Source organism: Pungitius pungitius, chromosome 2 (genome assembly GCF_949316345.1).
Source record: "Pungitius pungitius chromosome 2, fPunPun2.1, whole genome shotgun sequence".
Lineage (NCBI taxonomy): Eukaryota > Metazoa > Chordata > Actinopteri > Perciformes > Gasterosteidae > Pungitius > Pungitius pungitius.
Genome location: NC_084901.1, coordinates 17,939,339 through 17,965,935, shown reverse-complemented (window position 1 = coordinate 17,965,935; position 26,597 = coordinate 17,939,339). Strand labels below are relative to the sequence as shown.

Genomic DNA, 26,597 nt, shown 5'->3' with positions numbered 1-26,597 from the left:
CATTGGTATTTAAACGTGTCCATTTTATGGCGAAGATACACGAGGCATGCGGTTCACTTGTAATGATCACAGGCAGCTCAAGTCCTCGCAGGAAATGTGCAGCCAGGTATTTCCGAATGCACTAGTGGATACGATGGTGTTAAATCTTGAGTCATTTTTTTGGATGATGATGTCACGTTATTACAGTCGTCACCCCTCTTCTTTACCCCGGCCGCACCCATCTCAATCCCCCATCTTCTTTTCCGTTTGTCGTTTCCCCCCCCCCCCCCCCCTCTTGCCACTGCATTTGTCACACGCCCTTTTTTCACTTAGGGTCCCTTTTCCCTCCATTTTCTGTCATCGCTCTCTGCCTTAATCCATCAAACCTCTCTCAGGGCTTCCATCCCCCCCAAAAACACCCCTCTCCCCTTGTCTTACTTTCTATTCTAACCACCGATATATCCATCACCCCTCCCTCCTTCCTACCCCTCCACACGCTCGCTCTCTCTCTCTCTCCCCCTCATTAGTCTCCCCATGCTGTGGTCTGTGTCTCCTGTCTCTGTCAGAACTCTTATCACAGCTGTCAGCTCCCTCGGCGAGAACAAAGTCGTCCTCTGCTCACGACACCACAAAAGACACAAGAGCAATAAAAGCAAAGAGCCTCCGCCAAAAGAGAAAGAGCCTCAAACTAGGCAAAAATTAAAAAAAAAAAGGAGGGGAGTAAACCAGAGGAAAAGAGGGGGCTAGGAACACATCCTTTCATGTCAACCTTGATGCATTGTCATCTGTGGGTTATAACAACCATTGATTTCTCTCTCTGTCAAATCTTTTATCTATACAGCACAGAGCTTACAGTTGGTTGGAAGATATGAGAGCTATCTCTATACACATCAAGTGCCTTTTTTTCTCATAAATATATCTCCTGCTAAATCAGCTAAGCCTAGTATATCAATCTCAAATAAGTTACTGTCTATTATGAGCTGAGAAGAACAGTAGGTTTTGAAAGACACTGAGATGTCCAAAAGAGAAAACGTAACCATATATAACTACAAGGGCTGAAAGAAGGATCCACTGTATAATGTAGTATACAGCGGTAGAGTATAGTAGGACCGTTACTTCTGTAACTCAATAGCAATGTCCAATCAACATAGCTGAAGTAAGTCTTGTCTACCTAGCAAACCAATCATAATTGAACCAGCAGAGGCACAGAGGGTACTTTGGAAACCAAGGACAATATGACCACCAGCCAATGGGTCGTCATCATAGAAATGGCGCCCGGGCATTCGTGGCTCAGATAGCGTGTCCCCCCCCCCGCATCACGTGTAGGCATAATCTATGTCAGGGACGCCACCCTCTCTGTAGCCACGGTTGGTGCCGTAAGTGGCGTGATGGTGGCCGGTTTGGCTGAGGATGGTGCCGTTGAGGCTCCCGGCTCCGTGGCTGCTCCGGTAGGTCCCGTTGGCTTGAGCGGAAGATGAAGAAGAGGGGAAAATGGTGTGAATGTAGGTGACGTCCTCCAGCTTAGGCTGCAGGGCCTGATGGGCCATAGCTGTCATCTGAAACCCCGCAGGAGGGGCCCGGATTTCTAGGATTGAAGTGTCTTTCTTGGTGCCCGACTCTACATAGTCATCATAATGTTTGCCGCCCCGGCCCCTGCTGTATGAACCTGTGTCCCCCGACACGTAACTTGTTCTCTGCCCGTACCAGCAGAAAATGCCAAAGATCAACAGCAGGCTTACAACTGCTGTGGCGCCCCCTATGATCCCAGCCAATGGCAGAACCGTCAGTTCAGAGTCCTGTCCCTCTTTGTCTGACCCCTCCCCCACCGCGCTGACCAGAGCGTCTCCAGTCTCTATCTGAGCACAGGCCGGGGCCGAGTCTTTGCTGTCTGTGTCCATGCCACTAACCCGCGATAAACCCATGCTGGAACCCCCGAAGGGGGACGATTCCTGTCGTAGTGGTAGCAGACAGATGAGGTAATGGGAGCGTGGGCTGAGGTGTTCGAGTGTGTACTGCCTCCAGTCTCCAGGTACCAGAGTCTCAGTTATGGAGCCCAGAGCCGCACTGCTGCCCAGCCTCAGCCACGACAAGCGGAAGGAAGGTGCCGACTGTGGGCACAGCCAGCTCACCAGCACACTGTCCGAAGAAAGAGGCTTTACGGTCAGCTCCAGGGCCTCTCTGGACACGTGCCCCCCCTCACCCGGAGGCAAAGGCATCACAAGGCCCGGCCGCTTGGCCCGCAGGGTAAAGAGGGAACCTTGTGTCGGGACCAGCGGGGAGGTGCTGGTGGTGCTGCCATGAGGAACTGAAGCCACTGCTTGGTCGCCTTCAACACGTTCCTCACCTCCCCCTCCTCCTCCTCCTCCATCTTTTTCTGCTGGGTTCATCCCCATTCCAGTGCTGGGACCAGCAGCGGGGCCTTCACACTGATCCATCAGGGAGGTTAGTTCTTTGAGGGCCTGTCCCCTGACGGCCTCGGGCCCCTGACAGGTCAGACCCCTTACTGTCACCGCCGCCCCGCGGCTGTGAAGCCATGCGTGGAGCCAGCGAAGATTGCAGCCGCAGTACCAGGGGTTTCCTCGCAGCAGCAGCATCTCCAGGCTTTCTGTGTCCTTCAGAAGTCCCCGTGGGACAGTGGTCAGATTGTTCCCCGACAGGTCCAGCCTCTGCAGCCGCCGCATCCCGTCCAGAGCCCCTCGCGGTATGTGAGTCATTCCGTTGTCTTGCAGATGGAGTCGCACAAGGTGAGCGGATGGCAGGTATACCGGCGGGGACTGCAGCGCGTTCCTGACCAGCGACAGCTCCGTCAGGTTGGACAGACGGGTGAAGGTGTCGTCTGCGATGCGCGTGTTGGCCAGCAGGTTCCCATCGAGGACCAAGCGCCGCAGGGAGGAGAGCCCGCGGAAGGCGTGCGTGGGGATGGTGCTGATTCTGTTGTCGTCCAGTCGTAACTCTTCCAAGGATGCCGGCAGACCCGCGGGGATGCTCGATAGGTGGTTCCGGGACAGAAACAGCAGTCGGAGCCGCGGAGTCCCCGAAAAAGCTCGCTCCTGGATGCTAACTGTGGATATAGAGTTGTCATCCAGGTGCAAACGTTCTAGCAGTGGTAGTTTGGCCAGAGCTGATCTCGGTAACGTTCGTATGTTATTATCCTGCAAATGGAGCTCCCGTAACGACGGCGGCAGGTGTATAGGGAATTCATCCAACTGGTTGGCATACAGGTAAATCACTCGTATGGAAGTGCTGCGTTCCAGTGAGGGAGGCAGGCCGGCGTTACTCAGGCGGTTGCTCTGCAAGTAGAGGATGGCGGCCATTAGCGGTAGTGGAGGGATAATGCCGAGGCCGCGGTCGTTGCAGTAGACAAAACCCTCGTCGCAGCGGCACACTGAGGGACAAACAATGCCCTCATCCCCCTCGCCCGTCTCCATGGCGATTGCCGCTGCCGCCAGTTCCAGCACCTCAGCCAATAAGGTGAGGCACAGGAGGAGCAGGAAGAGCCAATCGCGCAGCTCGGCAATGCTGTCAGCCGCCATGTTGGTCCTCGGCTCCTAATTGAAGGAGACAAAAAATTGGGAAATTGGATTAAAACAACTACAAAGGCTTCATCTCAGTGATTCCAAATCACTTTTACATCAAGAGAGTGGAGGCAAAAGAAGAAACCGTGCTGGAAAAACCACATAGAATGTTAAACTACTAAACTGTAGTGTAATTTCTACCTTCTGCCGTTAAAAATGACGTTTTCATTTCCAGTGTAGAAGATCAAGTGGGATTAAATAGTCAGACATACTTTATAGGCGCTGTCCGGTATTAAATGGGTCAGAGCAACCAAGCAGAAGACAAATGGACACATAGAGGCAGAGAGTGCAACGGAGGATGGAGTGAGCAGGCGAGGAAGATTACAAGAATTGGTAAAAGGATGACAAAGATGGAGAAAATTGGACAGTGACATTTTTTCGGGAAGATTAACAGAATTGGAGTGAGTAACATGAAACTAAAATGGATGAGAGATCGGGGAGAAGAAAATCAGATTAATTCCCCACGGCGTTGCCCACCAGAAGCGGGGAACTTGTTGTCACTGACCTTCCAATGACATTATAAAGAGTATATGTAAATGAAGGAATAAAAAATAACAATTCCACAGGTTCACAACGGTATATTCAGAACATAAAACACAAGCAAGAAATGCACTCAAATTACAGTATTACAATCTAGTCAATCTAATACTGGCTAATGTGTATGTTTTCTTTTGGTTGTTATTGTTTGTGATATTTCTGTAAATTATTCAGACAATTGGCTCAAATCCCCATCAATGTTTTAGCAAGATATTTTACACAGAAGCATTTTTCTGCTACATTAATACGTTCCCTGGTCTGTGTTTTATGACATGTATCCCAGTGACACCGACATCAATAACATGAATTTACCATTCAGATAAAATCATCTGTGCGCTTTCACATCACACTATTTATAGAATATGAATAATATACAGTAGTGAAAGTTTACAGTCAAATTCCTATGTTTTGCCTCGGGCGAGAAAATGTGCCCTGATTTGAAATGCCTGACATGATTTGACAGCATATTTGATAAACAAATCCTCTAAAGGCAAGTTCCCCCCCCCAACCCCCAACCCAGCCCCCGCCCCACAAACGCATGTGTGTGTGTGTGTTCGCATATGAACTGACTGATAAATGCAAAATGGCCCTTTGGCTGCAGTCAAAATCCATGCAAAGCAAACAAGAGATGGCAACAATAGAGGAGATGGGGGGGTGGGGGGGGGGGGGGGCAGATGGAGAGTTGGACTGTCAGTGAGTGGAGGAGAGAGGAAATGAGTTACTGGCAGTGAAGTCTCACATCCGTATCAGCTGAGTTTGCTTAAAAAGAAAAACTGTGTTGTTTTTGCTTGTATGAAGTAAAAAAAAAATAGTTGCATTTTTGTACCTGTGTGTGTGTGTGTGTGTGTGTGTGTGTGTGTGTGTGTGAGGACTACATCGACCCCAACCAGCTCCTGTCTCAGCCCGACATGCATGCAGTATTTTTCATTTGAGACTGTGTGCCGTGCAGTTCAGCATTGGACCAGACTTCCGAGTCTTCTCTTTGCGTAATGATATTTTTTAGCTGAAATCGTATGCGCAAAAGTGCGAGTGTCAAGGTAGGAGCTGAGAACATATCGGGAACGCTTCATGAATACCAACCAGCATATGCTCTGGTGCTTCACCATCCCCGCTTCCCTTTTCATGAATACCTCTTGGCACAGACCTGTGTGAGTGTTTCTGCCAACAGGCCAAGGTTTCCTATCGACGCATCCTCCTACCGGTCCTCAGACGCTCGGTCTCCTCTGCCTCGTTCTCTCTCTCTCTCTCTCTCTCTCTCCCTCGTGGCGCTCTCGCCTTTGCTGTATCTTTCACGCCATCCACCCATCCCATCTCATCCCATCCGCCGCCTCCCCCCTTCATAATCTTTCATTATATCCACTCAGGTTTGTTTACAGGAGTGTCCGTGCGGTCACCCTCCTCCTCCTGTCCTTCCCTCCCCCGTCTCTTTTTCTCTGACTAATCCTCTTTTATCGTTTTCCTCTCTGGTCTTCTGTTGATTCCTGCACACTGAGATTGGATCAATCGGCCCTCTGGTTCAGACCTCCTCTCTCCCTCTCTCTCTCTCTCCGTTTCCCTCGTGGCGACTTACTTCGTCCTTTTCATTTCGATGCAGCAGACCCCCCTACTTCTTATTTTTTCCCCACCTTCTCTTTCTCGGTCCCTCTAGTCCTCAGCTTTCTCGCCTCCACATTCTCCTTCCTCTCCCTTTGCACCCCCGCCATCCCCCAACGTTTCAATCATCTTCTGAAATAAAACCTTTTGTGTGAGCAGCAGAGCCTGTGTGTCTCTGTGTGTGTGTCTCTGTGTGTGTGTGTGTGTGCATGCGTGTGTGCGCGTGCGTGCAGTCCTATCAGAAAGCCAGATGTAAGTGTGGTGTTGCTCATTGCGGTGGGTGTGCGCGTGAGGTCTGATCGACCCGGGGTGTGATCTCTAACCTGCTCGGTCTCGGTGCCTTTTCACGTCAGCCGCTGCTCTGTTCCCCGTGTGGCAGGGTTTGCTTGGAGAGGAGTGATGGTTCGTCTGATGGAGGACGTGGGGACGTGGACCTCTCTGTGTGTGCGTGTGTGTCTGAATCGTTCACAAGTGGAGCCTCGCTCCTCGGGGATGTTGAATCTTCCTCAGCTTGGGTGAATGATGATCGGGATGATGATAGCCTGCACTCGAGGGCTGCGCATGTAGCAACACCAGCATGGCTCAAGGCCGCCTCGGCACCCACATTTGTGCGTTGTGTTTGTGTGTGTCCTACTGAGAAGCTCTCTCTCTCTCTCTCTCCCTCTCTCCCTCTCTCTCGGTGTAAGGGGCTTTTAGGCCTGCCAACTCAAGTCATCTTCAGCGGGCATCCAGGGGCCTAATTCTGAACCCACGCCCAAACGCTACAGTTGGGCAGACAGTCAGAAGATGGTTGAAGGGCTCAAGGGTCCTTCTTCGAAGTCAAAAGCAGCCCTGGATCCTCGTGCAAGCAGTGGGTCCCGCGAAAGTAGCTCAGCGCCGCGTTACACGCGCTTATAATAGGTAGTGTTTTTTTAATTAATGAGCATCAAGCTGAGAATATCGGGGGTTTCCACAGCTCAGATCCATCCAGTCCTCACGGTTATTAGTTGAATTATAACAATTATACAACATCAATTTCACAGTTCGGTGGTGGTAATGAGTATGTTTGAGGCTGTGATGGACAGCTCGGACCGGCGCGGGCAGTTGGGTTCGGAGGCTTTTTTTTTTTTTTTTCTCCTTCTCAGTTTCTGCCTCACTCTCCTCTGTTAAATGTTTAATGGTTTCCTTTTCAGTTCACACGGATGATCTTCTGACGCTGTGCGTGGTTAGCTCCGCGCGGCTCGCTGGAAGGTCCCCCCCCCCCACAGGTGTCCTCAAGGTAGACTTCACCGCTGTTTTTGTTCAGCAGGACACCAGGCCGAGTGTCAGTGAGCACCAGCCTGAAAGGAGAAAGCAGCACAGTTTTAACATGTTTTACTTTGTGTTTTATAGAAATTTAGAAAATGTGGAAAATATTTCTTTGCCACAAGCAATGGCAGAAAAATGAAAGACCGGACCATTCTCACTTGGCGCCAATTCAATAGCTTTTATTATTTTGTGAGACCAATTTTTTGAGGGTTTAATGGCAAGAATAACACAAAATATTGGCTGAATAATTCTGTAATTCCCTCACATCCGTCATGCGACTTGTATATTTCATCTTGAAAAAATAGGAAAGTATTAGCTGTAGTTTTTGTCTTTTACAAGTTTATTGCTAAAATGAATAAGAACATGATGTTTTTATGGGGCTGCACAAATGAAATGCTTTCTTATTTTTTTTAAATACCAGCCGTCTTTAAGTGACGCTAAGAAGAATACTAAAAGGTACAGGCTAAATAATTATTCCCATCAGAACAGTTATACCTTTTAAAATTAAGTACCTCGTGAAACTACTTCCTGAAGGTCAGAGCTCCATATGCGCGACTCTGAGCTCCCAAAGGACACAAAACTCCCATTATGGGTTTTTTATGGCCTTCTTCTTTTTTTCTTTCTTCAAACAAAGCTTTTGCGCTTTCATTAACCACCAGGCGTAAAGTGTCTGTATGTTGTGTTCAGAATGAACCCCCCCCACCCCCACCCAGTGAAAACTGGCTTTACAAATGTAAGGTTTTCCTTCATTAACTGCTTCGCTGCTCGCCTCCGCTGTTCTGCTCACTTCATCCCAGAGTAAAGTAGACTGACTACACAGCCAACTGGGAAATCATCATGCACTTTGCTTAAACACAAATAAAGACGTCCTCATTTTCATTTCCAGAGGACGCCCGCTGCAGCCGAGAGAGAAGCCGGTCTGCGGCTTCATGTTTGTGCCTTGAGGTTTCCTTAAAAATATCACCCGAGTCTGTATTCGAGCTTTGGTGTTTTATTTAAATGGAAGTAATCCGCTGAATTAGGTGAACAGTTTAGGAGGGTTTCTGGTGGGGGATGAAGTTTGTGCAGTGTGGGGTGAGATTGTCCTTTTTAATAAAACCACTGCAGACTGATATCCAGTTTGTGGCCAAGTAAGCTGATTTATATGTGCAGCGTGCGGCGAGATGGGAGAGAATGCTAAACATTGTTTGCAAAATGCATCGACTTTGTGATTGGCATTTAAGGGTAAATGAGATAATGGTTTGTTCAAGGACAGTTTGCATGTATACAGAGCTGGATATTTGGTGCTGCAAGAGCATAATAAATTGGTTCACCCTTTTTACTCCATTCCTTCGCAACTCATGGATTGATGTCTAAGACTAATAAGAAATCCTCTCATGTTGGGGTTTTGCAAGGCGAGACTTTTAAGTGGCTTTCGAAGTCAAATAATATTTCGAATGAAGTGTTTTAATTGGATGTCATCAGTCACTTATTAAAAGCAGATGTCACCGTTAATGACACTAACTGTCGGGCTTTCTTCTTGGTCCCCCCCGACCATAATTGGTTGCAATGTCTGGTCCAGAACTACCGCTGCACTCGGCACTGATCTTTGCCGACCGCGGGCCAAGCGCCTGAGATGTGAACGTCGAGCATCGGCAGCGTTTCAGCGGCTCCCTGCCATTGCCCATTAGGCATCAATACGAGGAGCTCTATCTGTGCAATGTCATGGCTGTCCTTAAAACTTTTCGTGATGGATTTTAAGCTAGGCCTAGCTACGGGGGAGAGGGATGGGGCGCGGCAGGGAGCACGTAGGAGGGAGTTAGGAGAAGAGAAGCACAGGCTCTCTTCATTTAGGAGAGTATCTGAAGAAGACGTCCGTCGGGGGCCCGAGGAAGGTCACGGAAGTTTATCCTCTTCTGCTGACCGTGTTTCAGCACAAAAACTTTAAATAGGGAAAACTTATTTATTGTATTCCGTTTCTCCAACATCTGAATGAAGCGGTTAACCTCCAAGAAAGAGATTCAAAAATCCGTTAATGGTGGACGGATAAACCTTGACATTGAGACAGCAACCATTTTATGGATCACAAAGAAGTTTGAGCTTCTCGAGTTCATCTCCTCTTTTTTTTCTTTTTTTTAAAACATTTTTTCAAATGTTATGCCTGTGATGTTTAAAGTTTTAAAATGTAAGCTCATTAAAATCTATAAAAGGACACAATCGAGTGTCCTAGCAGCGCCCTCATTCACATTGAAATTCAGACAGCAGACATAAAACTCTCCACATTGAATGGTGGAGCGAAAGGATCTTCAATGTGAGGTCAACAGCTGTCTGACATGAAGATTCATTAGAATAAATGCAACACAAATGGCAGCACACAAGTGCTGAAATTCTTACTATAATAAAACGTTAAGTCGTTTAACAGAACATTTTACCAACTTCATTACTTCAGCTATCATCAAAATTACAGAAAAACTAACAAAGGCATTGAAGCACGGGTCAAATAATCATGATCACACATGTGAGATATTTTCTAGTTATGGAAAAGGTCTGGTGGAGGCGTTTTCTCTTACATTCTTCGTCATTTAATGGTTTCAGCTTCTATTAAATATGGCTTTACTATTCTGGTGCAAACATAGATTCTCTCTCTTTTGGACCGTTGGTCAGACCAAACGAGAAATTTACATGTAAACCTTATAATTGTGATGAGGATTTACTTTTCATTCTTGTCTACTATTCAATCATTCAATCAAATGAAATTGATTTAACAAGGATGGAAGTTATCTTGTGCATTTCCTGTATTTGTCTAGAATGAAATCTTAGGTGTCAACCAGCATGTGTTCAAGCCTCAGTCCAATGCTTTTTTGTTTTGTTTAAAATGTATTTTATTAATGTCCTGTATCCTTACAGAGTGAAACCACAGTCAAATGAGTAACTGTTCTCCGGTAACATAAATTCATTAAGAAAAATAGTCTTGAGAAACGCCAGCAAATGACCTGCGCGGATGTAAATCAGTTAAGGTTTGAGGAAAAGGAGTAGAATCATCAATCATGCTTCTCAGTAACGAGTGTGAAATAGCTCATTTCCTTTTAAACGGGTACCTCTGTGTTAGTAATTCCCCTTCAAAACAATTCCTGCATATTATTTTTCCTTTCTACTTTTCCACAATTCACCACTAATGACCAACGGTAGCAGAAATGAAGAGAGCGCGTCCCACGCCTGGAGCAGGTGACCCATTTAGTGTCGAGGCCGTAAACATCCCCGACTGATTCTTCACTGCGTCTTTTCTGTTCTACGTGCGTTCTGCCCCCCCCCCCCCCCCCCCTCCTCCCGAGTAGAGAATGTCTCGTCCTACAGGCGACATGTGACTTCACTGTGGAAATGTTCACGATCACACATTAGCATGTTTCTTTCTCTTTGCAGTTTAAGCGGCTCGATGTGTCACAGGAAAGTGTACGGATGCGTAAATGCGCGCACGTGCTTGAAGGTGTGAAGGTAATGCAGGAACAGATGTGTGGCCTTCATCCTGTGTGCATCGCTAGAGGTCACCTGGTACGATCTCGGGACGGAGGCGAGGTTAAAGGCAGCAGAGTCTCGTACAGCAAGGTGTGTCCACGCGAACACGCTCCCTTTGACATTGCTACGAGTGGAAACGAAGGCAATCAGTCCCAACATTGGCGACAATGCCTCTGGTCAGAAAATAAAAAGAATTGTGTAATTGAGTGTTCTTGCCGTTTTGATAAACATTAACTTTTGAAAATGTCTCCTTCAGACCACCTTTTAGCTGCATTCTCACATGTTCTTTTGCATTGTAGTGGGTGGCAGCAGGAAATTGACCATATCAAATCTCCTTTTTCACCCCCCCCCCCCCCCCCCCCTTTGTTCCGTCAGGCTGTTCAGAATAATTTGGAAAATGGAAAGCAAAGAAAAGTGACAGCTGTGATACTTGGCAGAGTGCTCGCTCCGTGCACTACGGGGGGGGGGGGGGGGGGGCAGGAGATAGTAGGAAGTGAGGGAGTAGGAGCTAGGGATTAATAGTTGTGGAGCTGGGGACCAAAAGTCTAAAGTACTTTGTAATCATGTGGCTGCCTAACCTCGGCGTTAGCGAGGTTGATGAGCATGCGTCCCTGCTGACACACTCTCTCTACATCCACTGAATATTAATACGGAGCAGAGAACTCCTCTGAGCCCCATTGTCAGCCCGCGCTATTGTTCTCTGCTGGCCTCTCTGCCAGTGTGCACGTGTGCGCTCAGTGTAAATGCGTAACTCTGTGTCTACTTGGTGCGCTTATGCATATTATGCTCGTATTTTCAATCACGCGTGCGTGTGTGCGTGTGTCGGCTGCAGCAGAGCAGCAGTTAAAGCGGCAGCGAGGGAGATGAGGGGCGTGTTCGCGGCCCACAAAGACAACTGGCCTGAGAACACTTGGACGCGCCCTCAGGGGCCAACGCGGGCAATTATTTCACCTACAGGCGCTATCTGTAAAATGAACACTCTCATTAAAATGGCCGCGTGTGTGTGCTTGGGTGTATTCATGCAAATGTGTGTGTGTGTGTGTGCGAGTCGTTTCAGAGGCCCGGCAAATATATTGCAGCACAAATGCTTGTCTTTCAATCACAGCGTAATGTGTTGTTTATGATGTTTGACTTTGGGTGTGTGCTCATGCGTGTGTGTATTTACACATTCCTTGTGTGTTTGCGAGCACATCTGTGAGTGTGTGTGTGTGTGTCGGTGTGAAACTGTGTTTATGCACGTGTGTGTATGTATCCGTATGGATTTATGTGTGTGTGTGGGAGTGTGTGACTGTTTAACTACGCCGCACACGTAACTTCCCCATCTCTGCCTCGCCGTTTCTCATTTACTGAGCGAGCGCCAGAGAGGAGGACTGTGGGGGAGACGAGAAAACAAGTGATGGGGAGCGGGGTGGGGGGGGGGGGCAGAATAGAGGCAGAGGAGGAAGGAGGAGGGTGGAGGTTAACAGGAAAAATGAAGTGAGGCTGGAGTAAAAGGGGGAGAGGAGGCAGAGGGGGGGGGGGGGGACGGTAGAGAACAGGGGGAGATAGAGAGAGGCAGGACGAAGGGGGGTAGGTGGTTGTTGGGAGGGAGGGGGACGGGGGGGGGGTAGCAGATTTATGAAGCCATTGGAATGTAATTTGGAGGCAGAAATTACTGTCAGCCTGAGCAAGGTTTAAAGTCAGTGAAGCCTGAATCCAGGGCCTGCCTCCGTGTGTGTGTGTGTGTGTGTGTGTGTGTGTGTGTGTGTGTGTGTGTGTGTGTGTGTGTGAGAGACTGTGTGTGTGTGAGACTGTGTGGCAAGTGTTACAGACAAATGGATAGCAAATGCGATGCAGAATAATACCACAGAAGCTCTGCAGTTACTTGTCATACACTAATATAGTATAGCCGTATGTGTGTGTGTGTATTTGCGTGGCCTTTTTCTTATTTTTTACTACTCCATGCGTGAGTGACGTGACTACATGGCATCGGAACACAACCCTGCATTCATATTTAACAGCTCATATTTCATCTACGCTCCACGACACACACACACACACACACACACACAGACCCACACAAACAACACACACGGATGCAGGCACTGAATTCTTGTCAGGCTGCGAAGGCCGTGACTCCGGCAGACTTAGTCGAGGGTGTCGGCGTGGTCTGAGTGAAGGAGGGAGGGGGGGGGGGGGGGGGAGGAGAGGGGGAGAGAGGAAAAGGTAGAGGTGGTAAGAGAAAAAGGGGCGAGTGAGAGATGTGAAGAAGGGCTACAAAGACGAGCGAGAGGGATGTGACTGGCTTTCTAACACAGCAACACACACAGCTTCCATTTAGCCTGAGAGGGAGGGGCCGAGCAGGAAGATCTGAAGGGAGCCACTCAGCTGTAACATCCTCCCCCTCCGGTGTGTGTTGGCTGTATTTCATTTCATTTTTTAGCTCAAAATAAAGTCTACGTTGGGAAATATTAATACTATTGCCATCCTTTCCCACTTAATTATGCACATGATGATTTGTCACCGATTTCCGCCTGGCTACTGATGGGATCTCCATGACGATCTGACTGGATGAAACACCAAACTGGAACCGCTTAGTGCGTCACCCAGATTTAAAGCAGAATACAACGTCAACAACAACAACAACAACTGAATCTGCACAACCGGCCATGCAATGAGCTGAGGATTAATCCCCCCCGACTCACTCAGAAGTGGAACAAATATATTTAGATAACTGTAAGAGCACTGCGCTCCACTGGCTTATAAGTGGCTGAGATGTACGATGGTTCTTATCGCTTTCATCCCATTTTTGATCCATTTGATGAGACAAAACTGTATTTTTAGCTTTTACTGTGGTAGTAAAATGTAATCCACAGTGAAATGTTCCTCTTTTTTTAAAGAAAGAATGTGAGTCAGTGCCCTGGAAATGGCTTTGTTGTCGCACACATGGAGGGGGGAAAAGATGCCCCGGTGCCGACAAATGTCAAGACAAGACGCGTTTAACACAGTCAATAAAGTTTTGGTATCATCAGCTTCGTTAGGCTGATCTGTTCCGTGCTGGTTCGTGCACCGCCGGCCTCCGTCAGCAGCTGTTCCATTAAAATGGAAACCTCACACACACACACACACACACACGTGTGCAAACTTCTCAACATCCTTTCGCACACTCGCAGCAACAAACTCCCCGACAGACTCTCCTACGTGCTCGCACACAGACACACACACGCGCGCTTTGTTGCTCCTTTGACCCCCGTGAACCTTCTCTCCTTCTCGCTGAGGCGCGCACACACACACACACACACACACACGCGCGCAGACACTCTGGCTCTCTGTTCTTTGTTCTTCCAGCCGGCGACAGCGATAGCGGCACCATTTATGCACCGCGACAACACAACCTCCCACTTACTCTCTGTGGCAGCTCGCACCGCGCCTCCCTCCCGTCTCCCTCCTCTCACTCACAGCAGTGTTGAGGTCAATTATCCCCGAATCTGCTTACGCAGTAGGCTGCTTTTGGCTGCTGGAAGGTGTTAAGTGGCCTCGGAGGTTATTGAGAAGTTTTTTTTTTTTTTTCCCGCCATGTCCCTTCAACACCTTCTCCTCCTGTTTGCTGTTTTTCTCTTGCCATTTAGATTCTGTCTTTTTCTGCCGCGCTCTTTTAGTCTCGTCCCCCCGTTTGTCTTTGTCTTTTTTTTTGTCCTTGGCATCTGTGTGTCAACCTGTCTTTGAACTGCTCATTATCTGTTCGGATAAAACCTATTCAAAATAAATACCACACCAAAAGGTATTCAACCCAGTCAGTCTCATTGCTAATTCCTAATCTTACATTGGTCACCTCCCGTGATACTTCATACTGTTTCCCCTCTTTGTTTTTAACATATTTTGAACAGTTCAGATAATGTCAACTGAGCACATCTACAGTGAGCGCAGGTTTTGGGACATGTCACCAAATTCCTCCAGAGCAGATCTTCACATCTCAGGCTGCTGGGACTCCTAACGAGCTGACTTGAAAACACATCAGAGCTGGAGTCTGTGTTGGCATTAGGTCATTAGCACGTTGTCAAGCAATGCGACTTAGTAACTGGATCTCAAAGTTTCACATCTCACATTTTCCATCAGAGCGAGTATCCTTGACACCTCTGGTGTCTGTGTCACCGCGTCCTGGCAATCTTCCTCTTTTCTTTTTTTTTTTCTTTCTTTCCCTCCGCTTACTCCATCTGAGCAGTGAAGGCAGGAAAGAACTCCAACCGTGATAAGATGAGAGCAAACCACTGCGAGGTAAGCCGTGCAAATGGGAATTTTCAATAGATGGGTCCTGAAACCGAATGTCAGCGAGAGAGGAGATGAAAAAGGACTGAAAGGGAGTGAAAGGGAGAGCGGATAAAGAAGAGCAATGGAAAGAGGAGCGCGTAGACGGAGGCGGGCTGTGGAGCTGTAGAGTTTTTGCCCTGAAGGAAGCCGGTTTTGCAAAGATCGAATGAACAGCAGACGAGCGAGTAAACAAGACTTTGAGAGAGAGAGAGCCGAGGAGGAGGTAGAGGAGGAGGAGGAGGAGGAGGACCAAAAGGTTGGAGGAGAGGAGGTGAAAATGGGTGACAGCAATGAAGAAGAGGTAGTCACACAGTGAAGGTGTTCCACACGTATACGGTGTGAGTAATGAAAATGCCGGCGGCTTCTTTTTTAACGTGATAATTAAAACAGTCAGACCACAGAGGCTGATAAATAAACCACATCACGTGTCCTGGGGGGGGGGGGGGGACGCCATATTCACAGTGCTGTCAGCTGGAAGGCCCTCCGCCCGCACCCTTCACCTCCGGGTGGGGGAAGGACGCCGGCTTTACGCTGAGCGTTGGTGCTTTACGGCCGAGCAAAAACACACATCGTCCACTTTTCACTCTCAAAAACAAACTCGTAAATAAACCTCCCCCCCCGTTTCCGCCGGCATGTTGATCTTGGCAGCGCCGAAGAGCAACGGTAATTAGACCCCGAGACATGGAGCGCGCCGGTGGAGCCGAGGCGGGTTTTGCACCGCGGGCTTCTTTCGGACTGACACCGTTCCTAAAAACATATTCATCACCAAGTAGCCTCCGTCACATCAGCAGCGTAGCGTGCGACCTGGATGATGTCACAAAACAGCTTTGCTGTCGGCCTGGTACATCGAGGCTAACGCTGCTCCCTATCAGCACAGAAAAAACACACACGCCCATCTGTCTGCAATATTGTGTGCCAGGAGATGCTACGATATGCCCCCCCCCCCCCAATCCCTCCATCTCCGACACACATTTTTCTCACACTCATGCATATGATGCCACTATGTGGATAAATAATCCCATTAAACTGATTCACAGCATTTGCACTCTCTCTCCGTTCGTTTCGTTTCTCTCCTCGCTCCGCGTCTCGCTCAGAATGAGGTGCGCACGGGAAGTACCTTCCGACAGGCAATTTACGGGCCGGACACCTTCTCTCACGCACGCGCGCACACACACACACACACACAGGCTCGCACACAGAAGGCACTCTTAGGTCACTCTAACTCTCGCTAGGTTGATCTTGGTACTTATGCCTTTGGAGGAGAATCCCTGGAGTCCTGTGTGTGTGTGTGTGTGTGTGTGTGTGTGTGTGTGTGTGTTCGTTGCATGTGATGACAAACGAAACCACTCATTTAAAATCCAATAAGACTAGATGTATGTGCGTGGGTGCGTTACTGAAGGTTTGAAGCCAGCTGAAAGGCTTTGTCACCAACACATCACCTCTGTCTCTCTCTCTCTCTCTCTCTCTCTCTCTCTCTCTCTCTCTCCCCCCCCACTATTATTTCCCCGTCACTCTCCATTTCATTATTACCCCCGCACAGAAAGAGAGATTTCACAGGAGCTAAACTTTTTGAAAAGAGAAACCAACTCGCTGAGTGAAGTGAGAGCGAAGTCAGAAGCGACGCATCGGTGGTTCTGTTTACTTTTGTTCCTCATTATAAAGAGACAATGAGAACACCCCAGGAAGGCAATAGGGTAATTATCGAAGCCTGGTCATGCACAGAGCGGAGCACGGGCCCAGCATACCTGAGCGATCTATTGGAATTCAATACGTCAGGTCAAACATATTCCTGCCAGTCGGCCTCACATCGAGCGCCGCCTTGGGATGCGCGGGGGGTGAGGGCGGGGGGGCGATCTCTGCACGCGGCTTGGTAATCGGCTTGTGTGCGACGCCCCGCGATCACGTCGGATAGCGTGGCAGCGTTTTCCAATCACCTTTCGTCGTCACGGCAGGCGGTGATAATTTGACATTTGGTTCTAGTTTTCACACCGTCGGCGCCGGTTCAAATTCCGGGGTTTTGGTTCTTCGGCAGACGTTGGGGATCAGTTGTGTTGTTGTGCTAAATTTCTGTGGTATTTGGGCCTAAATTATTTCTTTAACTTGGAAAAGCATTTGAGGATGCATTGACCAAGAAGCACAGGAAATATCCAAGAGAAAAGCTGATGCCAGAAAAGCCCTGAAATATCCAGTCAAAACAAAGAAGAGCTTTGCATCGCACACCACGCGACACGCTGAAGTGGACGCAGAAACATCGTACTTGGAGTCAGGAGAACCATCCACACAGCTGGTGCAAGTCCCAAATCTAAAATTGAGCTTAAAAAAATATATATTGAAGTACTATTTTTTTTTTGTTATTGCTGCAGGCAAAACCTCAACTGTGATGCAACAAGATACAAATTAGGAAAATGTAGACAATCTGGAGCTTACAAATGTTCTGCATGTTTGGCTAATACGAGAGAGGGCTCTTTTTTATTATTATTTTGGTTGTCATTCAAATAGATTTCTTAACAAATCCGGTCAAGTCTTATTGTTGAAGGGAACATCTGTTTTGTAAAAACGACAGATGTACAAAAAAAAAGAGACTAATGTCACACAACATAAAAATAGCACGTTCAGAGAGAGGTGATTAATGGCTCTTTATTCCCAAAATAATCAGTAACCCCTGGCCAGAGGTGCATCATTTATTCATAATTACTTTTATACATGTCCCACTCCATTAGCTTCCTGGGCCTTTGATCCATTAAAGATCAAAAAGGAATCACTCTTTGCATGGAATGAACTCCTCGTCGAGATGATCACGTCTTTGGTCTTTGCTTTCCTTTCATCACTGGCTTCATTCTCTGCTCGGACTACTTCTCCCACATCTGTCTGTGACATTTCCTCCTCGGTAACGACACAAATTCGGCAGAAAAATATCAGCGATACCGACTGATACCTTTCAATTGCCTTTAATTAACCTGTATTGCAAACACCTAATGAGAGCAGTTGCGTTGTGTTTTTCACGCGTGTGCGGTGCGAACCGTGTCTGCTGCACCTAGAGGTGAAAACAGTCTTACTTCTAGTTTATTTTAGCACGTGTCGGTGTTTTAATGAATCAAACACAACCCCTTTATTTTTCTTTACTTCCACCACTCAACCAGTGTTTTTCTTTCTGCTCTGAAGGCATCCTGCTGCTCTAACCAGAGCTCATCGCTCAACTGGGCGCTCTGTGAGTCCCCGAACTCTAACAAATGGACACACACAGAGGCTCAGACACAAAGCCATAATGCAATACAACAAAGCCTAATGCAAGAGCATTATGTTTGTGTGTCCGTCGCTGTGTGTCGAGAGCCTCCTAAATTGTTGAAACTTCCCCTTGCGTCATGCAGCTTTCTCTCTCTCTCTCTCTCTCTCTCTCTCTCTCTCTCTCATCTACTGCGGGACGTATTTTCATTTTCTTGGGATTGTATTTGTTATCGATAAAGCCTCGGCATAACCTCAATTATATAAAAGCACAGTTAGCTGCACAGCCATACTGCCGCCCACAATGGATTGCATAAGACAAGAACCTACGTAGAATCCATTTTGAGATGCTGTTGCTTCTCTCATCATTAACATCTTTATAAACAAAGAGGCAAAAGGTAAAGGTTGCATTTTCTTTTGAAACAAATGATCTGCATTAATTCATCTGATCTTCTTGTTTATGGGTTGGAAACTAATTGTTATGCTATATCATTAAACTCTTTTGGGGTCACCTGAGAATCTGACTGAATGCAAGTAGAACGAAGTCACCACTAAACCATGACAGGACCTCAGCATGAAGCCTTGTAAACCTTTAACCACAGGTTTAAGTGGCAATCATCCGTCGGTTCAAACGAGTGAACCCGATCACGTCGCCTTTGATACATTTTTATCATGAAAATATTGATTACACTCGGTAAAGGGAGAAGGAAAGAAAAAAAGTCACCCAACAAGGAAGCCCAACAACAGCTGCTTTCCATTTGTTGTTGGCAAGCCGCACCCAAAACATTTGCATTTTGAGATGCGATGACAATACCTGCAGGAATGAGGTCATAAGGAACGTCTACCGTCATCGGATGGAGACGCAAACCGATTAATAGTGAAGCAGATCACATGTTAATATCAGGTGTGATTTGGCCTAATTCTATTCAGCGACGCTGCCCGTTGTTATTTACATTTTTTTTATTTTCTTCGGCTCAGTAATCAGAAAACAGCTTTGACAAACAGATGAGATGAGAGGAATGAGGGAGGCTGGAATGACTCATCATAAGCTCACGGTATCGGCCTTAAAAGGCTCACCTACCATTTACCCGATAAAAGATTTTCTGTGGGTTTTTACTAAAGTCCGTGCTGCCTTTTCGCTTCTGTTTTCCTCATGTTACAGTGCAAACATGTTGTTTTTTAAGGAAACCGTGAAATCTCAAAATTACGGTTATTCTAAATGGAGACGTAAAGGACGAGATTTGATTGGTTTTGTCGGCCGACTGACATCTAAATGATTTCTAGCAGTTAGTGGTGAGACAACGTGCTGTCTCTGTAAAGCTGTTTTGGACACGGTTATGAAACCATTGTTTGGAGGACGGGTAACTCTCTAAATCTGGCTTCGACTGCAGTGTTTCCCACACACAGGCCTGAATGGGGTGGGGTGAGTGGACATTAATGCGCAGGTATATTTTGAGACCCATATTTATTTATCCGGCCTTCCTACCTCTGTTCCCTTGGCGTGTTCTACTTGCACAACAATATTTTTCTGAAACCTTTAGACATACTTAACTTTTTGTATGGACCTTATAGGACAATCTCACAACTGCTAATCAATGGAGCCCAAAGATTTAATTTTGTCTGACCGATCAGAGGATTTGCAAAAAAAAATAATCCATTTAGATGCCAAAAGACAACCAAGTGCAGTAAAGGACATTTTGTTTGTATTGTACCTTGATTTGGATGGGTACCGACTCCAATGTTGAATCATTAATACGAGGACATGTTAACAAAACGGCAAAGGTTACAAGCATCAGTGTGCTCGGTAACGCTCAAGACCTGCTCTCAAACCGCTGAACTATTTACATTTTGCATCAATGCTGAATATCACGTCTGGAGGATAAGCCTCGAATAAATCGATTGTTAATAGATGTAAAGCCACAGGTTGAGGTTACACGGCTGATGCCGAGTCAGATGTCAGTCGGTCTGGCGCATTAGAGGAGAAGGAAGAAGGGCTCTGGACGGCAGACATGCTGCTGGGACGCGTGAAGCACAGAGACGCGTCTCGTCCTCTTTGACTCCGACCCAGAGGACCAGTGGACTCTGCTCACAGCGCCACGCAGCCACTCGCCAGTAAACTGAACCAAACCGACACCAGGGACAAATGTCCTCACTACTGAAGGAAACTGGGAGCTATGTAACCCCCCCCCCACCTCCTGTGGCCATGCTGCTGGGGTGTCTGCAGCTGACAGTATGGAGCAAATTCCCTGCATCCATGTGCATTTTTCAGTCATTCATCATGTTCAAGAAAGCTGCACTAACCTAGTTTTTTTTATCTCAGCAAAAAAAAAGAGACTTCACGTAATGTGAAAGGACAAAAAGACCGACATTTATGGCACACCCCCCCCCCCCCCCCCCCCCCCCGCCCCTCTGTGGAGTGGGTTTGCATCTTTCAGCTCAGGGTTTAGGGTTTAGGGCCCTGAAATAAACCCACTGTACTCCACCTGCCCGCCACCAAATAGCAGGCGGAGCCAAAATGAAAGGGAGTGCACTAACCCAACCTCCCAACCCCCCCCCCTCTCTCTCAGTAACTCAAATAAACTACATCCATGCATCTTCTCACTGCAAGTAGGGGGATTCATAACTGTATTAAATTCCCATTTGTTTTGAAATGTTATACTCGGTTGAAGATCTCACATTAAGTGATTTAATACTGTTCAATTAAGAAGCCCACGCAACGGGGGTCTAAACAGCCGACACATGGTGTGCTAAAGGCACTGTCATAGGTTTGATGTATATTTATAAATATATGTGTATATATATATATATATATAAATATAAAAAGCTCAGTCATCCGTGCTTCACACGGGTGGTGCTGAGGACGTTAAACAGCCGAGATCGCCTCTCAGGCAGAAGCAGGCCCTCTTGTTAGGATGGACAATGCCTGTAAGAAAGGAGGAAATGAAAAAAAATCCGGCCATTCAGTATCTGATGTCTGCAGGTTTTATTTTTTTTGTCATTTTGTCAGGCAATTTAACAATGTCTAAGATGCCCATTGTGTTGGTGTATTGTGTTTCAAATGGAGCGTTATATAAGCAGTGCTCCTCTCCTGCTGTCGTAGGGGTGAATAGGAGGAGATCAAAAGGGAGGCGATACTGAAAGAGTGTCTGCCTCCTTCTCTTCTTTATTCTCTCCACATTCTGCCAATGAGCAGCTCCCTCTAACTGCATGACTTGCCCTGAATTCTCTCCCCCCCCCCCCCCCCCCCCTCTCTCTCTCTCTCCAGGACATTACACTTTAATCTCTTGTTCTCTCACTTGTTTCTCTCGTGTCCCCTTTTTGGTCTCTCTTCCTCACTGGATCACTCCATCCATCACTCCATCCATCCCTCCCTCCGTCTCTGCCTTTCTTCTTTAATCCCTTGTTCTGCACTGCTCTGGCCCCGAGAATCCCATTCTAATCTGCTGTGTGTTTGTGTGTGTGTGTGTTTGCATGCATGTGTGAACGTGTGCGTGCATGCGTGGGTTTTTATTTTTTTATTTTGTTTACACCCAGTGACAGATGTAAGGCATTTTTGTCCAATGACGCAACATTTTAATTTGTGTGTATGGTGTCCTGCACGGCATGGAGCAGCCACCCCCCTCCCCCCGGGATGAGGGTGGGGGCAGATATTGTCACGCAGGAGAGGACGTGGAGAGACCCATCTTGACCCACCTGACACACGCATTCAATCAAAAGACCACGAGCACTAACAAAAACCACACTGCTCACGTGAGGGACGCGAGGGAGGAGCGATGTGAGATGAGAGAGAACATGCAAGTGGGAATTTTATCTCTTCACAAAGTATAATCTCCCACTTTAATCTCCCTCTGTGCCACTCTCTTAAATCTGACTTTGTTGATTGTTTCGGTCCAGCAGGTAGCTGCATAAACGATCACACAAAGTACGAGCACACATTTTTCAACCACAGTAAAAAGCCTGTCCGCTCTATGTATAAATATATATATGTATGTATATATACATATATGTCATTTTAAAGTCTGTCCTTTCCTAACCTGCATGGACCGTTCACCTGTATCCTCTACCAACGCACAGCCATCATCCTCCGCACGGATCATACCTCTTTTAATCCATTTTTCTTCCTCTTCCCCCCGCTCGCCTCTCCCCCTCCGGCCGTCCTCGTCAAATCATCCTCTCAACTTAATGGGTGTTTTCCCGCGGCTCCGTTAAGTCCCGGCGAGCGGCGGCTCCAGGAGGAAGAGATGCTCGGCTCTCCCGGAGCTCCGCGATGTGCGCTGGTTTATCTCCCACCCTGCCGTCTCCCTCCGCTGTGGGTTAATGTGTTTGGAGCGAGCGTCTCTCTCTGTGAGTGTGTGTGTGTGTGTGTTAGAGAGAGAGAGAGAGAGTGGGATGGAGGGAGAGGAAGAGAGAGAGAGAGAGACCTCTGATCAAGCACCATTACAGACTACCCTCTCTCTCCCCCTCTCACTCTCTCTGAGCACAGAGAGGATGCGTCTAATTGCTGTTTCACCATTGGTTTATGCTGCAAGTCCGCAGGGCGTCTCGTTTTTTCTTCTTCTTCTAGATAAACCCACTATTTAGTAACTGGTTTGACAGGTGTCACCTCCAGTTTACGTTCAATCTTCATCTCCCTCCTCTTCTCCTCCTCCTTCTTGTGCAGAGCCCACGCGCCGCCTTGTCGTCTATCGACGTGTGCGTGCGCGCGTGTGTGTGGTGGGGTAAGGGGCTGGGGGGGTGCCACTCTTTACAAAGGCTATCTGAGCTCTGTTACAGGGGTTCAGCAGGTCGCCATGGCCGAGCAATTACAACAACTCACCAAGCATTAGACTGACAGGTGCAGACACACACACACACACACGCCACACGCTACACACTTAAACCGACTGTAGCTGGTGGTGCTCTGGGGCCGCCCACACGAAGCCAGTTCGGGGGCCCTTTAGATGGAAAGTGAGTGTGAGTCCCTGAGAAGAAGAAGGAGGGAGCTTTCTCACACTCGGCAGTTTGGTTCCGTGTGTCAGTTTGAGTTTTCCGTCAAACATAAAGGCAGAAAAAGACAAGTCGCTCCTCAGCCGGTGACACACTGGTTCAACTCTTTTAATTCCCACTTTGTGACCAATGATTTTTATCTGCCTGAGGGGCACGCCTCGCAATTAATTTGCATTTATTACCTGTGGGCAGCTCTCTCACTAAAGAGTTTCCACAGTTTAGCCCTTTGGTGCTGCATACACAGCAATAATAAATATAGCTTTCACGGGGCCCCTTTGTCTCCGTTCAAACACACACACACACACACACACACACACACACACACACACACACACAGGCACACAGCTCATCAGCACACAGACCATCTTGGACTCGTGTGGGGCCCCTTGGGGCCCTCATTCCGGGTGCAGCTGCACCACCAGCACCCTCTGGCGCTCTTTCAGAGATTCCCAGGATTTAGTCTGCTTCATTTCAAGTGATAGTCAGACTCTCAGTCACATTCTGAATGTAGCAATAGTACAAATGAGCTAAATGAGTCGGTATTGGTGGAAGAAATCTGAGAAAGTATCAATGTCTCGTCTGATATTCTCTTTTATACATAAACAGATATCACCGACATTTTTATCCCTCAAATAGTAAGTGAGAAAAAAACAATCCCTGATTCATTCAAATATAAAATGGTCTAAATAAAGACACAAGTCATTTGATCACTTGAGATGGACCATTAAGTCAAACATAGTTTATGGCAGGTATCATGTATTAGTGGATGTGAGGTTCATGAAACTGCAAAAGGTCACACAATTCTCAAACTATATGTTTGTAATGTTGTATCATATTATATTGTAATATTTATTTCCCATCACACTAAAACTGACCGTGATGCTAATTGCAGACTGATATGATGTAGAATCGTTATCCTTTCTTATTTTACTTGATGAAAAATAACAGCCATATTCCTATAGGAACTATTAGTGCTGTGGTAAATTACAATAATTGATGGTGTAGTTATCCCCGTGGTATCAGTTTAATAGCCCTCTGCAGGCCAACTGTTTTACTCTAAAAGTAGGTTAAAACATGTTCGATGCTCAATCCCTTAAAACTCCCTGCAAAAAAAAGGAACTGGTGGTTTTATGGAAATCCCCTTAAAATAGAACATGCTTTAGAGGGTCACAACTCGGGGGATATTGATCAAATGTTGATGAAATGCATCCTGATTTGATTCAGTACTCATGTCCTACTGACAATGTTGCCACAAGGTTAAACTCATGTGTCATTCTCTATTTTAAAATGCACAACGTTTGCACGGGTGATCGTACGTTTGCAAGTAAAATGTTGTGGTTACGATCAGCTGACCAAACACCAAGTGGGTGTCCTCCGCCTTAATCACCGAGCCGCCCTCCGCCTTCCACCTCTGTGAGCCTCCTGTGTCACACATTTGCATGTCGGTCGTATTAGTCAGTCGGCTTCTGAAGGGTTGTACTCATTAAATAATGCATCCAACGTCACCTGTTGGGTCGTGAATAGATTTTTAAAGCGGTTTATCGCTTTAACCTGCATCTTGTTGCATTCATATGTTCTCTATCCATATCAGGAATGAATACATGTGTACGGGTCAATATTGAAATCACAATTTCTGAAAATATTCACACAGGCCAGAGTTTTATTTTCTTAGAGGCTCCGTCAGTAAATGATTCGTTCCGACGCATTTTGTTCTTGACGTTTTGTGTGTTTGGGCAGAACAGTAACTGTAGCAACAAGGAGGGTTTACACACCACGAGAACCCAGGCCAAGGCGTCTTTGTTTGACTTTGCGTCTGCAGGTGAGGACGCATGTAAACACCGTGGCGGTAATTAGCAACGACGGGTTCGTCTGCTGTCAATTAGAAACATACTTCATCACGAGCTCAGCTGAAGTAAATAGAAACTCTGCTGCAGGTTGTTTAGTTTTGCTTCACACGTAGATCATTGAGATGTTCGTGTTGTTCAGAGGAATCAGTGTTTCAATCTGTCAGCTCTTTGTATGTCAAAGTCGCAGCCCGCAGGTGAAATATAGGCTTTTTTTTCATAGTGGGAATCAAGAAAAGCACAGTGGGGCTCTGCGGCTGCAGTTGCTCGAAAGTGAAGAAAAGCGAAGAAAAAACACGAATCACCCTTTCAACCTTTTTTTTTTGCTACAACAATCAGACGTCCCTACGTTGACCCATCTGGGACGACCATAGGACAGCTCTGTCCTCAACTGCTTCATCAATACACTACTTAACTACACTACCTTTGCCTGCTCTTGAAAAAGTAATGTTTTATTCCACCCCAAAGATCAGCTTAAGGTGTACCAACATGATGCTGCTCTGTGGAATCACAGTTTTTTCACCCGCAAGGATGCCGACAAATTCATTGGCATTCTCAAGTGGACCGACTAAATGATGGCTGGAAATTAGAAGCCTGGAAGAGGTATGAGGGTGGTTAGGACAAGTAGTTAGGAGGGAGGGAGGGAGGGAGAGAGAGGCAGATGCAGGAGAGGGGGGGCAGGGGGGAATACACAAACAGGTAGCACCGGGGCCTGGGGAATAAAGGGGGGAGAGTGCAGAGAGCAGAGAGAATGATAAATAAGGTACGGGAGGGAGGAGGAGACGGGGGGGGGGGGGGCACAGAAAGCAAAGCCTGGGGACCGCTTTGCATGAAGGAGATTTAAGCCAATGGTCATCATCACCACCATAGCGCTACACACACACACACACACACACACACAGGTGGTGGAACGTCGATCTCCTCTCTTTAGTTTCACTAACTTCTCCCTCCTGCGTCCGTCCCCCCCCCTCCCACCGTCCTCAGTGTGATTACTCACCTCCCCGGATAGAGGAAGAAGAAGCAGAAGAAGTACACTCCATCTTGTTGTTTTATGTTCCCAGCAAATTTAGTCCTGCGTCGCCCTCCTCCACCCTCGACTCTGTTCCACTTTGTGTGTGTCTCTCGCTCTTTGTCACCCCTCCCCGAGCCCTGCCTCCATCCCCCTGACACCTCGCGCTCTCCTCCCCTTCCTCCCTTCCTCCCTCCCTCCCGGCCTCCTCCACCCCTCTTTAGCTCTGCGTGTAGTGGTATAACTTATCACCCTCATCCCTGTTATCCCCGCTCTGATAATTGGTGTCTCGGCAGAAGACGCTAGCTCGCTTTATTTAGCTGCTCTGCATTAGCGGCTCCGATTAGGCGTCTAGTACAAATAAGCAAAAGAAACTGTTTGCCTTCATGCAGTCGGCACCACAGGAGAAGGGACTTTGCGCGCTTGTTTTTTTTTCTTCTCTTCCCCCATGCAACAACCGTGGCCAATGCACACCTGACGCACACACACACACACACACACACATAGTTACAAACGGTCCACACTCGACATGAGGATTTTAACAGATGGTGAATCACTTTCCCTTGAGTACGGACATTCTCTCTCTCTCTCCCTCTCTCTATAATTAACTAGGTTTCAGTATCAAACCTTTGGGCTTTGCCGTTGCCATGGTTACCCAAACTCTCTGACGCTACTGTCTGTATTTATACGTGTGCGCGTGTTGCGACGGCGTGATTGTGCATACACATGAGCACTTTGGCTCCTTTGATGCCTTTGTTTCACCCGCCGGGGTTCAGAGGCTGGTTG

General features: G+C 47.3%; 2 protein-coding genes across 5 annotated transcripts in view; one reads left to right on the top strand and one right to left on the bottom strand.

The window, feature by feature from the left end:
- Positions 1–26,597, top strand: part of macrod1 (mono-ADP ribosylhydrolase 1) — an 81,048-nt gene that overhangs the window by 19,191 nt on the left and 35,260 nt on the right. The gene's annotated exons all lie outside the window — the stretch shown is intronic.
- Positions 265–25,914, bottom strand: flrt1b (fibronectin leucine rich transmembrane protein 1b). Of its 2 annotated transcripts, none has more exons than XM_037460028.2 (3): positions 25,800–25,914; positions 6,008–7,003; positions 265–3,527 (listed from the first exon to the last, which is right to left on the bottom strand). In XM_037460028.2, the coding sequence occupies exon 3, from the start codon at positions 3,510–3,512 to the stop codon at positions 1,296–1,298; it is 2,217 nt and encodes a 738-aa protein (XP_037315925.2). In that variant the 5' UTR covers positions 3,513–3,527; positions 6,008–7,003; positions 25,800–25,914; the 3' UTR covers positions 265–1,295. The 2 variants fall into 2 exon arrangements, with proteins under 2 accessions (XP_037315925.2, XP_037315924.2); XM_037460027.2 differs by lacking the exon at positions 25,800–25,914 and adding an exon at positions 22,072–22,331.